The 14,531-nt window shown below is 39.9% G+C and overlaps 1 protein-coding gene across 1 annotated transcript in view; it reads right to left on the minus strand.

Moving 5' to 3' along the window:
- Nucleotides 1-489: 489 nt before the first annotated feature.
- The window catches only part of CARD11 (caspase recruitment domain family member 11), a 138,381-nt gene continuing 124,339 nt past the window's right edge, over nucleotides 490-14,531 (minus strand). Inside the window, 4 exon segments of the mRNA XM_074281197.1 lie at nucleotides 490-1,350; nucleotides 6,500-6,615; nucleotides 10,151-10,275; nucleotides 14,204-14,383. Coding sequence (XP_074137298.1) covers nucleotides 1,146-1,350; nucleotides 6,500-6,615; nucleotides 10,151-10,275; nucleotides 14,204-14,383 — 626 coding nt within the window. The 3' untranslated portion in view covers nucleotides 490-1,145.

A 14,531-nucleotide genomic window follows, 5' to 3' on the forward strand; every position in this document is an offset into this window, starting at 1 on the left:
AAGGGTTGTTTGCAGAACCTGGAGTAGCCAGGAAGGAGAAACTAAGCTTTGAGGGGAGAAAGCAGGATAGGGAAGCTTCATAGCTCAGGGAAAAAATGGACTTTACCCTCCCAAGAATAAATATCTCAAGTAGAAAATGTTCCTTTTAATGAGAACAAATAGGGTGAGAGTAATCTAGAGGGATTTTAAAAGCAGGCTGGCTAGACAATCTAACAATAGCCCCAAACACTTCCCAGCAGGTGGAGGAGTTCACAGGTTCTTTTCTCCTTAATCCTGCTCCTCCACTTCTAAGTAGGTGCAAAATGCTCCAAATGTTCCTGGCTCCCTCCCTTTCCCTTCCATGTTCCCTTTCTTATGTTCTTTTTAATTTTTTTCTATTTCTCTCCCTCCTTCTACCCAAAGTAGAAGATAAGAATAGTTAATATAAGGAAATAGGCGATGCGATGCTTAAAACTACTGCCAACTGGAAAAGAAAAGAATGATGGAGAATAAAGGACTTGGGGAATTTTAATGCAAAAAAAATGTCAATACAGTGCAGCATACATCTTTCACTCCAGCCTGGCCAGGCTACCTACATGTGTACCCCACAGAAAGGACCACAGGTGAGAGAAGTGGTCTTGCTTTTAGGGGTCCCCAATATGACCAGGCAATGAGCAGAATTGGTGAATTACATTCAGTTGCTAGTCTGGTCTGGGAGGGAACCCAGAGGTCTCAGGTTCAGTGACCTTTGGCTGAGTCCATGTCTCCCAGAAGATTTACCCCATGTTAACCCCTTGGCAGGAGTGCCAAATGATTGGGATGGGGTCTAGGCAATATGTGGAATAAATTACTCCTCCCTCCCTCTCTTGTTTTCTTCCATCCCCACAGTTAAAATAGCTGCTGCTGTTCTTAGGGGTAGGATTGATTGGGGGAAGGGGAGTGGGGTCCTGTGGTGGGGCAGCTTATCAGGATAGAAGTTTAGTCCCTGGGACTCCCATCACCCACAAGCCCAAATAGCTCCTCCCATCTATGTCTGCTCCATCAGCACTCTGAAAACAGGTGGCAAGGAAGCCCTGGACAATGCCCTTGGGGACTCTACCTGCCCAAATTCTGCTTGGGCAGGGCCTGACCATCACTGAAAAATTCAATTCAACAGGAGGCCTGTTTTACAGCTGATCTTCATCAATCCAGATGGTTTTACGCTGTTCCTCTCCTATCTTCTCCTTGATGACTCGGATTAGGTCCTCCACACTGCTCCACATTTCAACCTCCACTGAGGCATAGAGACAAGGTAAGGCTTCCAGTTCTTTCTCCTTCTGGCGGCACACCCTTAAAAATTCCTCCTCTGTCTCTGGCCTGGGCAACAGTTTCCTAGGGTCAGAATAATATATACTTAGTGGTGTTTGTGTTAAAAAAAAACAAACAGTTGTCCCCTCAGAGGAAAGAGGACCAGGATGATAGCCATGGTGATAACCTGATGCTTCAGCCATACATTTCATCTTCTACCTTTAGGCCCTTGTGCAAGCTGTTCCCCATGCCTGAAATGCACCCACTTCTGAAAATCCCTAGTGAAGCCTAATTGGAATTGGAATCCCATTTCCAATGCTACCTCCTATATAAAGCCTTTTTTAATTATCCCAGTGGCTATTGCTTCCTTCATCTAATTATTCTGAATTATATCTGAGATTTTTCTGGTGTAGGGAACTCAGTGAACAAACTCCCTCCCTCAATGCCCATTTATATATCTTGTTTGTATACAGCTGCTTGCTTGTTTTCTCTTCCATTTGACTGTGAACTCCTTGAGGGAAAGGAACGATTTTCAACTGTCTTTGTATTCTTAAGAACTTGGCACTGTGCCTGGCACCTAGTAGGTGATTAACAAATGCTTGATAACTCAACAAGATAAATACAGGTAAACACCTGCTCATCGATTTATAATCTACCTGAGTTTCTTAAATCAATTTGCCAGAATGTGTGTATGTGGAGATGGAGGAGAAGGAAGGGAGAAGGGAGGACAACTAGATGGTTCAGTGGATAGAGTACAGCCCTGGATTTAGGAGGACCTGCATTCAAATTTAGCTTCAGACACTTATTTAGCTACCAGACCATTGGCAAACCACTTAATCTGTCTCAAGTTTCCTTATATGTAAAATGGGGACAATAATAACACCTCCTTCCCAAAGTTGTTCTCAAAGTCAAATGACATAATAATTGTAAAACCTGACACATAGTAATAACTTTATAAATGTTAAGTGTTATTACTATAAATGCATGTTTTCAATTGATTGGTATTGTTACAAAGTATTCAATATTAGCGAGTTGAACACAAGTATTGAAAAAATTCACAGGTTCAGGAAATAGTGATATCACCATTCAATAAAACAAAGTAAACATTTATCAAGTTGTTTACTATGTGTCCGACATTGTGCTTCAGGGAATACAAAGATAAAAATAAAGCAGTCCCTGCTCTCAAGCAGTTTATATTCTACTAGATCTTGGGTTTATGATGCTGGTTCACAGATCTGAATCTGGAAGATCTAGAAGAGACCTTTGAAGTCATCAAGTACAACTTCTTCATTTTGCAGATAAGAAAACTGGGGTCCATAAGAGAACATTATATACTTCAAGAACAATACTGTATGATGATCAATTCTGACAGATGTGGCCCTCTCCAACAATGAGATGAACCAAATCAGTTCCAATAGAGCAGTAATGAACTGAACCAGCTACACCCAGCGAAAGAACTCTGGGAGATGACTATGAACCACTCGTAGAATTCTCAATTCCTTCAAAGTCCAATTCTTTTTGTACAGCAAAACAACTGTTTGGTCATGTATACATATATTGTATTTAATTTATACTTTAATATATTTAACATGTATTGATTGGTCAACCTGCCATCTGGGGGGGGAGGGGAAAAGTTGGAACAAAAGGTTTGACAATTTTCAATGCTGTAAAATTACCCGTGCATATATCTGGTAAATAAAAACTATAATAAAAGAAAAGAAAAGAAAAGAAAACCGAGGTCCAGGATGGCAAAGGAACTGTGATAAGTTCATATCAGGATTAACTGAACAGATCTGAGCTTGGGTCCTCTGACTCCAAATCCAGTGCACTGAGCTGCCTTTTCTCCCCAGTTTGTTGGAAGGTAAATAGCAATTATATCTGTTTTGGTCAGAAATCCTAAGAGTCTTCCCTCTCAGATTTACTTATTTATATGCTTGTTTGTTTATTTTTGACTAGGTGAAAGAGGAGATTCTTTGCCTCGATTGTAACTTAACCTTAATCACTGAATGGATATGACCTCAATTAAACTGAGATATAAAAAAGACCTTAGTTTAGAAAGACCAAGGTCTCCCATTGCATCCAGGGACATCTGCAGTCATCCTGATTTATATCTGGCCACTTGACCCAGATGGCTCTGGGAGGGAAAATGAGGCTGATGATCTTGCACAGCCTTCCCTCATTTAGAGCCAATTTATTTGCATCTCATAGAGTCACCTCCCTGTCATGGTCATCTTAGAGGAACAACTTCCCCAGCTCTGTAGAATAAAAACTGACATTTATACAAAGCTTTAAAAAAGTGCAAAGTATTTTTATGTAGATTGTCTCTTTTGAATCTCATAGCCACTCTATGGAATTGGAACTGAGGGGATTGTAAGGAGTCAAGGTACTCTAAGTTGACTGCCTATCCTGTGCCTACTTACTGCTGGTAGGCTGCTCCAAAGGCAATTTTTACATGTGCTCTGGCTGGCCTAAACCCCTGTCATACTTGAAAGCTTCTTTAATCCAAGTATATACTAGCAGGACACAAGGGAGCAGGGAGAGCTATGGGCAAGGGGATTGGCTTTCAGAAACCATCTTTCTTCTAATTAATGTCATTGGAGAAATGTGAAACCAATACTAAAACACCAATGAAGCACTAAACAGTGACATAACAGTTAAGTAGCCTATTACTTATAGCATTTAGCACAGTGCCTGGCACTTGTTAGGTGCCTAATAAATGTTTGTTGTATTAGAAAATAAGTTTGGAGAGAAAAGGTGTGCAGTGAAATGTCACTAAATATCACTATATACAGGGCAAGGTGGTATAGGGGAAGGAAACTGCCTTTAAAATTGGGAGACTTGCCATAAGTTAGCTTTGAGATCTTGAGTACAACTCTTTGGACTTTTGGTTTTCTCATGGCAAAAATAAGCAAGATGATTTTTAGTATAGAGATTTTTAATCTTTTTTTTTGTGCATGTCTTGAATCCCTCTGACATGACATCCTGGCAAAACCTAAGGATTTCTGTTCAGAATGATGTTTTGAAATGTAAAAAATGAAATGCATAAGATTACAGAGGTAACCAATTCTACTGGATAATTATAGAAAAGTCCCGATTAGTACAGATAAAAAATCCCATGAAATGATTCCATTAAATTTTTTTGTATTTACTTGAAATTATAATTTTATGTAAAATATGGTAACTGATTCCAACCCAAAGGAAATGTGATGAGAATCTGAATAATCTGACCACTTCTTGGGAATTCGTTATTAACACTAATTGGGGATTAGCTACATGAAGATAGAAAACAAAACAAAACAAATAAAACACCTCTCTCTCCCCCAAAAAAGCAACCTCCAAAATTACCCAACTAGTTTCCTGACATGGGGTTAAGAACTTGGGAAGTTGTCTTCTAACATTTACATTTTATGTTTGGAATTTCAGAATGCCAAGCCTACTTCATAGTTCAATTAAAGTTTCCATCTCTTTACTGTGTGATGATGGGCAAGTCACAACCTCAGACTGTCTCAGTCTCTTTATCTGTACAATGGGGTAATAGTAGTACTAACCTCTCAATGTGGTTGTAAGGATCAAATGAGATAATATTTGTGAAGTGCTTTGAAATTCTTAAAGTACTACATGTGTTAGCATCATTATCATCATCATTAATGTTATTATTGTGTATCAGTAATACATTATGATATATTAATAAATAATGTTATAACTGTTATTTTATTAAAATGTCTGAATGGCTGGTTCCTTTTTTGGCCCCCTAAATTATCTTGCACATATATATGTATATATCTATATATAATTTTTTCTCCATTCAGTGATTTCATTAGTATACAGAACGAGGAACCTCCCACTAGTGCAGATGGCCAACTCTGAAACTTAGTCTTAAAGTCTTAGAGATTTGCCATTTTGTTCTTCAGTCATGTCTGGCTCTTTGTGACCCTATTTAGGGTTTTCTTGGCAAAGATACTGGAGTGGTTTGTCTTTTCCAATCCACTTTACAGATAAGGAAACTGAGGCCACCAGAGTGAAATGTCTTGTCCAAGGTCTTTCAGGCATTAGGTATGTGGGATGAGATTTGAACTCATTCCTGATTCCAGACCTAGTGTTTTATCCACTGTGCCACCTAGCTACCCTAGCGAGTTGTCTAGATCCTTGAAAAATTAAGTGATTTGCCCAAGTTGAGCTGCTAGTAGTTCAGAGGTAGACCCTGGAAGTAGATCTTTCTGATTCTGTGACTAGCTTTCTATTGACTACATCATTCTGCTTCTCTACTTTTATTTAAGTAGAAATCTGTTTTCTACTTATATGTGCATATGTTGTTTCTCCCAGTGGAGTATAAGTTCCTTGAGGGTAAAATAATTGTTTCATTTTTATCTTTTTCTTTTCAGTGCCAGCACACAGTAGTCACTTAAATTCTAGCTGATAGACTCTTTACCTTGTGTCTACTTTTATATGCATTTTGTGTTTATACACATGTATGTATATATGTGTATGAGTCATTTTGTTCGATTATCAACACTTTGAGGAAGGAAATATTTAATTTTCATCTTTTTTTCTCTAGTGCCTAGTACAGTGATGCTCAGTGAATACTTGATTGAAAGAACACTTTAAGATTTACAAAGTGCTTTACCTATTTAAATCATTTGATCTTCACAATAATCCTGTGAGACAGCTGCTATTAGATTTATCCTCATTTTAAAGCAAAGAAATTGAGGCAGAGGGAGGTTAGCCAGTTAATAACCCAGGATTTGGACACAGTGGTCCTTCCATGATACCATCTAACTGCTGAGTTGTTTTGTGTTCATGCCCGGAGCATATGCAGCCATGCAATGAGGAGGATCAAGAAAGGCTTTGTAGAGGAAGTAAGCTCTAAGCAGGGGGTTTTAAATTGAGGAAGTTTGGTAAACCAAGGACCACTGGGTAGAGGGAAGGATATGGGTAAGGGCAGAATTAGGAGTCAGTGGGCTGTATGCAAGGGGGAGGACTGTGGGGGACCAGAGAGTGATATGGCTTGGGCTAGCTTCTTCCTTACAAGGACTAATAAGGGTGGTCACATTGAGAGGGGCAGTGGGAAGCTATTTAGAGTAGCTCCTGGGAAACCAGCCACACCAACAAGGAGAACATGAAGCCTTCCAAGTACCTAGGCAGGCTTCCTGAGACAGTTCCTAAGGGTACTTTATAGATTAAGGGCAGGATTGCTGGTCAACCCATATAAATATAAAACTCCCTGAGACATTACCTGAATTTCTTAATATTCTTCTCTGAAACTCTGATGAAGAGAACAATGGGGTAGATCTTTGCTTTGATCAAATCTTTTGTGCAGCTTATTCCGGCCTCCAGCAGACAATGTTTATTCTAGAAACAAAAGCATCACAGTTTCATTGGAGGATAAATCTCCATATTGTATGTGCATGTATGTGTATGCATGCGCCTATGTATAATGGTAGACTGCATGTCCAATAGAGAAGTTGGCACCAGAAAAAAGACTTAGCAACAGTGAAAACCAAAAACTAAAAATACTCTTTTTGCTAGAGATGAAAAATGAAAGCACAGAACCAATTTAGACCAACACACCCGGAGACACACTTACTACTCCTCAGATGTCTATACATTATAGAGCATAGCTACACATGTTAGACCAGGCGTTCAGGGCCTGAAATAAATTAGGTTATAAGGAAGCTCTTTAGTGAAAAATGGCAGAGATCACTGGTGGCCCTTGGTGGTAGTTCAGGTACATGATACTGACTGCCATCAAGCATGTCCCTGGGATAACTGTATCAAGGAAGAAAGGCCTTGAGAGTTCTGCTAGGTGGTGAACATTTTGGTAGACTGGTCAATTCTTTGAACCTATTTCCAGGGCTATTCTATAAATCTCTTTTCAGCATTGGGCCCCAGCGATTCTAAAAGGGTACTTACGTTGACTTCCTGATTAATCAGGAAGTGACTTTTCTTGCCTTAAGAATGTAAAAGCAAATTTAGAATACATTCATTTCAAATCTGGGCCTCTTAGGATCCCTGGTATCCTTCAAAATTAATTCCATATGCTACTTCTTAGGGGAAACCAATAGAAAGCTTGCTCTTTTAAAATAATTAAACAATTCTCTGTTCATATGTCATATCCTTTAGTAAAATGTAAGCTCTTTAAGTTCTGTGCCTAGCCTAAACTCCAGAGGCTCCATATTGCCTTGAGAATCAAATTAACTTCTGTTTATTAATTAGATGGTTGCTGTCTTTCATTCTCTAAGAAGACCAAAATGGCACCACTGTGTTAGAGTCAAGGTACAAGGTGTTATGTGATTGATCAGAACAATACAAGCATGGAAGGCTTTACCATGGGTTGGCAACAAATAGTCCACTTGGGATGCATTCTCTAAATCCATGCATCTCCATTTCTTTTGAGCTCCCTCAATTCTGCTTTATTCACAGAGCACAGCACCTTCTCTGATGAAGGAACACCACCTGTACCAGTGTTTCCCATGTCATACAATCAATTCTAAAGTTCTAAGAGACCTTGTAACACTTTTTCTGACTACCACACGAGCACTTGTCCTGTATGATTTCTCCATAAAATAGTCTTTTTGGCAAGTGTATATTTGGCATTGGAATTGTCATTTAAAAACCTTCTTAAGCAGGTTTCAGTCTTGGTCTACATTATTCCCCTTTACGTACTCTATTGTCCAGCTAAAGCAACCTTCTTGGTGTTTTTTTTTTTTTCTCACATAAATAGAATTCCAAATGTGTGATCCTAGGTAAGTCACTTAACTCTGCCTCAGTTTCCATATCTGTAAAATGAGCTACAGAAAGAAATGGCAAAGCTGTTCAGTATCTTTGCCAAGAAAACCCCAAATGGAGGTCACAGAGAGTTGGACATGACTGAAAAATGACAACAAATGCCTTTTGAATTGAATAGAAGTCACTTGAAAGCTTTTGGTCCCAAATCTTTCCTTAGCTGTGCTACTTACTACCTCTGTGACTTAGGGCAGGGCACTTAATGTTTCTGGGACCCAGTTCCTCATCTGTAAAATGAAGACATTGGTCTAAACCAAGGGTGCTAAACTAGATAGAAAATAGTAACAGCAGGTCATTAATCTGTACATAAGGATCCCTGAGGGTTGCATATTGACTTACTTTTAAAATGCAATGTTATCAGTGTTTTACTGTACAGCCATCCCTTCCACAACACAACTTTGCCCATCAATTTCAATATATCTCTAGTCAGAATAAGAAATTGAATGATAATTTTTGGGGGGAGTTTTGTGAAAGCTGCAGATAATACGTGAAGGCCAGCAGAAGACATCAAACCTATGACTAAATACTTAACCCGAATTATAAAATAAGGTACTGTAAATGCCCCATAAAAGAAAAAGAAAAAAATCAGACCTCTCTAGTATGAAGGAAAAGCCAAAATTTTTTTATGAGAACTTTCCAGATCGCAGGGGGAGTTTTGTCCCTAACTCCTATGATGTGGAAGTGATAACTACATTTTTATTTATCTTGTTAAATATTTCCCAATTACATTTTAATCTGGTTCAGGTGGCATTCAACAGCACTGTAGCTGAATGAGCCTGCTGGCTGTGTATTTGACAACTTTGGTCTAGATGGCTTCTGACATCCCTTTTAGTTCCAAACCTATGATTCAATTATCTTTCCTTGTCATTCTTATCACTCATGTCCCTGATCCTTTGTCATCAGAGTTTACTGAATGAGGGGAATAACTCTAAATAATAACATATGGTAGGTAAGCTTACTGATTTGTTTAGTTGTTTTTTAGGCATGTCTGACTTTTTCATGACCCCATTTGGGGTTTTCTTAGCAAAAGTACTGGATTAGTTTGACATTTCCTTCTCCAGCTCATTTTACAGATGAGGAAATTGAGGCTTGCCTCAAGTCATTTAACTTACTCTATAGTCCGGCTAAACCAACCTTCTTGGTGTTTTTGTTTGTTTGTTTGTTTTTAATATAAATAGGATTACAACCTATTAAGTATGTGAGACAGCATTTGAATTCAGGTATTCCTGATTCCATTTCCAGTGCTCTATCCACTGTGCCACCCAGCAGCCTAAGTTAACTGGTAGTTGTGCTCAAATCTTTGTCTTATGCATCAAGATGGGACTGAGACAGGAGAAGAACATTAAATGTAAAATTCCTTACTGCTTACCTATATGTAATTGTCTCATTTCACTGAGATGGCCAAAAGCAGCCTGAAAGCTTATGTGCCCCACAGTCCAGTGTAATACCCTTGGCTTCAATTTAAGCATTTTTCTTGTCTAGAATAGGAAATAACCCCTGTGCTTAGGACTGATAGACTCCACAATGCACGGACACTTGAGAACCAGAAAACAGGACAACTAAAGTGTTTGCTTAAATTGTATACATATACTTTTTCTCATCCTCTGCCAAAGACCATTCTAATCTCCCACTTTCCACTTGTTCAGCAAATGTCGTACCTGACACCAACTCTCTCACTTTGTCTGTCTCTCACTGACACATTCTTTCTCTATCTCTGGCCCTGTTATCACAACCAGACACACACATACCTAACAATGCAAACTAGGACACAAACACTGAAAACCATTAAAAATAGAAGATGGTTCTGCTAAATAAACACGCTGGAGTCCAGTACACAAGGACAATGAAGAAGCTGGAGAATGGGAGGAGAAAAGGATTTATACAAGAATCAACTTAATTTGGAGGTAAAGGAGGACAGGGAACAATGAAAAAGAAAGGGAAAAAAGAGGATCAGAACTTGGGAGCATGAGAAGGAAAGAAATAAGAACAAATCTTACAACTCTGGTCTTTACCAAGATGGCAGCAAGTGGATCATTAGATTTGCAAGAAAGATGAACATACATAGACAGGTCAAAGATGGCTAATTCCAACCCTAAGTCACCTTGGCAGCCACAGCTTCAATATTGGCAGGAACAATGCATTCAAAGGTGTTTGGATTCTTTTCTCGGGAGAAGATGATGGTTTCTGTTCTTTCTTTCCTCAGGAACTCCTCCTTTGTTACAATATCTAGAGAGGGAAGACAAGGTTTTAATTGTAGTGAGACATAATGGATAAGGCAATAAAGTTGGAGTCAGGAAAAACTTGTGTTTAAAATCACCTCAGACACTAACTAGTTCTGTGATTTTGGAAAAATTATTTAACCTCTCTCAGTCTCAGTTTCCCCATCTGTAAAATGGGGATACCAACATCTATAGTATTAATTACACAAGGTTGTTATGAAGCTCAAATAAATTGATATTCATTGAATGATTTGCAAATATAATTACTGTTGCATAACATCCAAGACTCTATCTGTCTTTTAAAGGCTCAGATCATGTTCTACCCCTGCAGTCAAAATATTCCCCTGTGCCTAGCCCACAATGGCTTTTCCTTCCATTAGACTTCTGTACCACTTACTTATTGCCTACCTCACTCAGTGAACAATTCTCATGTATATATGACCTTACATACTATTCTTCAGCTCCATGGCAACATGGCAATGACCTTGGATTCTTGAAGGCGATGCCAGCAGAGGGTAAGTGCTACTGAATCTTATTAAGTTGGAAAAGCTGTAAATATAAGCCTGAGATAGAGCATTTATCATGAGTGCGCACACACAGACACACATATAGATATCTCTTTCCCTCTCCTCACTTGCCAGGACCAGCCTTGTTAAGTATGAAAGGACTCATGAGAGGGTTAGTCACTAGATGAAGAATTTTTTATGAAGGTAACACATAAAATGAGGAAGAGATAGGGTCTGTACTCAGCAATAAGATCATGGATCATTCTAAGCATCAACATGCTATTGGTTGTCATATGTGTGAAAATTATTGATATAAAATGTATACACCCATATTTTCACAAGAGAAAGCATGTCATAATGAATGGGGGCTGGCCTAGAGTCATCCTGATCTGACTTAAGAAGGAACCTGTGCTTCCTTCTTAAGCACATACTGGCTGTGTGACACTGGGCAGACAATTTAACTTCTCAGTGCTGACAGGCAACTAATCAAGACCCTGTATTGGTACACTCCACATATTGGACCAAAACTCTAATTTCTTTAGGAGAGGGAACACTTAGAGAGGAAACTCCAGCTACTATTGCATTTGGTACCTGCTCTGCAATTTATAATCTTAGAGAACTCCCATAGGCAATGAGAACTCAAATGACCTGTCTAAAGTTACATAATCTGTAATGGTAAAAGGTTCTCACCTTTCCTGCATCTATTTTCCTAACTCCAAGGCCAACACTTCACTGCAACACTAATACTCCCTCCTCTTTCCCCTTCTTCTCCTTCCCTTTTCTTCCATTTTCCTTCTTTATCTTTCTCTTTATCTGTTTATCCCTCTCCCCTTCCTCCCTCTCTCTCTCTCTCTCTCTCTCTCTCTCTCTCTCTCTCTCTCTCTCTCTCTCTCTCTCTCTCTCTCTCTCACCTTTTTCGTTCTCTCTCCTCCCCTTGACCTCTGACACCACCCCGGGTCAATTCCCTCATTTGAAAATAGTAATAAATATCAGGTAATAAACCTCAAAGATAAGATTTTAACCAGATCCTCTCCCTCCAGAGCCACTGCTTTTTCCACAGCTAAAAATCCTCATAAGGGGTTGTTGGCTCTGTTTTCTAATTCCCTGTCACTCCTACAAAGCCTAACAATGGCTCCCTGAACATAGTTAATGGCAGTATTCCATCAAGGGATGAATGTCCACTCTGCCTGTGATAATGCAGAAGGGATGCTGGCAATGAGGGGCAGCTTGAAGTAGGGATTTCAATTTTTTGTTTATTGACTGACAGCAACAATGAGTTTTCCTTAACAGAGTGGGTCTAGATCCGTGCAGTAGAGTGCAGTAGATTTGCTTTCTGTCTGTATGGAATATTAGACCTATTGTGGGAGTCTTTTTTTCCACACAAACCCGTTGCTCCTTTCCCCTCTCACTTTTTAGTGCAGTTATTTCTTTTGCTCAGAAGATTCTGCTTTGATCAACCCAAATAAGCCAGCAACCAATAAGCATTTGTTTAGTGCCTACTCTGTGTAGTACTGGGCTAAATCCAAAGAAAGGCCAAACACAAGTGCTCAATGATAGAAAAATGGTAGAAAAGACTGAATTAAGAATCCAGGCTCTTAGAACTTAGTTCTTTTTACCAAATGCTCGTAATTGGCTGTGCAATCTTGGACAAGTCATTTCACTTCTAAAAAATGAAGATAATGTCCAAGATTCTCTCAAGTTTTAAAATCCTATGATTCCAAGGCCTACTTGAACCAAATCCCACATCAAGGCCCTGGATGATCCTCACCAAGGAGATGGAGTAGCCAGTGGTGAATACGACCCACTGTGGAAAGGTCCAAAGCTGACAATCCAACAAGGTGCTGTAGACCCAGATGGTGGAGAAGAGGTTATGAGGAAGTCAGTGAGCAAGTTTTCTGGGCCACTGCTAGTTACTAAAGCAAAACGACTTAATGTGGAAAGATAAGACGATGGTAAAGATGCTGCAAGACCTTGAAGAGCCAACATCTGGTCCCAGCAAGGAGCCCTCAGGCACAAACAGGCCGGGCTGAATAACTGAGGGGAACATTAAACAGGTTAAGGTGGAATGGAATGTGCAGTGGAGTTCAGCTTGGTGAAATGGGATTTTAAAATAAGGCTTTATGAGAACCACATGTCGGTCAAGACATCAGCTGGAAAATACTTCTGTCCTGAAACATGAAATGAAACCTCTTTTCTGTTCACACGCGTCCTTGCGGTATGTATGTGAGTCACAGGTGGCAGGGCTGTGGCCAGGCTTGGGGGTGGGGGGAGGGGATCAGGCTGAGAAATTCATGGGGAGTCAAGGTGCAGAGGAAGCATTTTGGGGCAGTCATCTCCCTAACCAGAAAGGAAGCTCATGTGACTGCAGCTATTATAGTTATGCTGAGAGACACGGCTCCTCCAAGTAGATCCATGAGCACTGACCCTAACCATTAACCACCAGGTAGGAGTTTGCTCACTTGTTCTGCTGTCTGGGACACTTTGGTCCGTTTCATAGAGTCACTCCGTTCATTAAATCATTTATTCCATGCTTACCATAATATATCGTGTACCATGATAGGTACTAAAGAAGACAGAATGAAACATAATTTATTCCTGTGTATATAAAAGTAGCACGAATTCCTAAATCTCTCCTAGCTCTCCACAAGGAGGTGATCACAGAATAAGGCATTTGGAGCATTCTCACACTTCCCCCTCCCCCCCACTACTTTGTCAGCATGCCATAGTAGGAAGAATACTGGGCAAGGAGCAGGGCATGGTAAGGAGAGTATTGGGCAAGGAATTTGTAGCAATAGAAGGAGAGCTGGATTTTGAGTTGTAGGCCCTGGATTAAATTCCTCCATTTGTTATTATATAAAATATTATATATAATGTAATATATAATTTTATATATTATGTGTGTGGCCTCATATAAGTATCTTAATTTCTTTGAACTTCAGTTTTCTCAACTGTAAAATGGAGAATTGGCCTCCTAGCTCCCTTTCTATTACCTGAATTTGAGATTTGGCTCTGACTTTGAGCCAGTCACCAAATCCCTGCCTCAGTTTCTGACCTGTAGAATGGGTGTACATACCTACATACCTAGATCACATGGTTGTTATGTAGAGTAAATGGGATAAGGCATGGGAGAAGACTTTGAAGCTATATAAATGGGAGGCACCTTTATTATTTAGCCAGCTTTGAAAGTAGCTCACTCATTCCCTGAGGGTAAGCCAAGTGAGTAGTAAACAATGCTGACTTGATTCATTTTCTGTACTAATTTACCTCCACAGGAAAGGGAAGCTGGCAGATGTGTGTGTGTGGATGTGGATGTGTGTTCATGCATATGTATATGTCTCTAAAAGGCTGCCAGCCAGCACAGGACTGCTATAGATCCAAGGGTTTCTCCTATGGTCCATGTCCTGGGGCCAAGCTCCCCACCTCACTCACCTGGCTTGCACATGTTGAATTCCATGGCTCCTCCAGAGTTCAGCAGCTTTTGCACCAGGGTCTTGGCTAACATGGTGGGGGTGAAGAGGATGGGCCGTCGGCGCTCTGAGTAGAAGGAACGCACCAAGCTGTATGGGATGAGATTGAGGCTCTTGTTGAGGTCACTTTCTGTGTCCACATCTGCAAGAGAGGCAAGAACTGTCAGGTTACTCTTATGCCTACGAGTGGTGGGAAGAGTTGGAGAAAATCCATGTTCTTGGTTCCCAGCACTGCTGTGCTGCACCGTTTCTCTCAGCATTTTTCTAGATCCAGTTTTCAGTTATGTGAT

This window comes from Sminthopsis crassicaudata, chromosome 1 (genome assembly GCF_048593235.1).
Source record: "Sminthopsis crassicaudata isolate SCR6 chromosome 1, ASM4859323v1, whole genome shotgun sequence".
Taxonomy (NCBI): domain Eukaryota; kingdom Metazoa; phylum Chordata; class Mammalia; order Dasyuromorphia; family Dasyuridae; genus Sminthopsis; species Sminthopsis crassicaudata.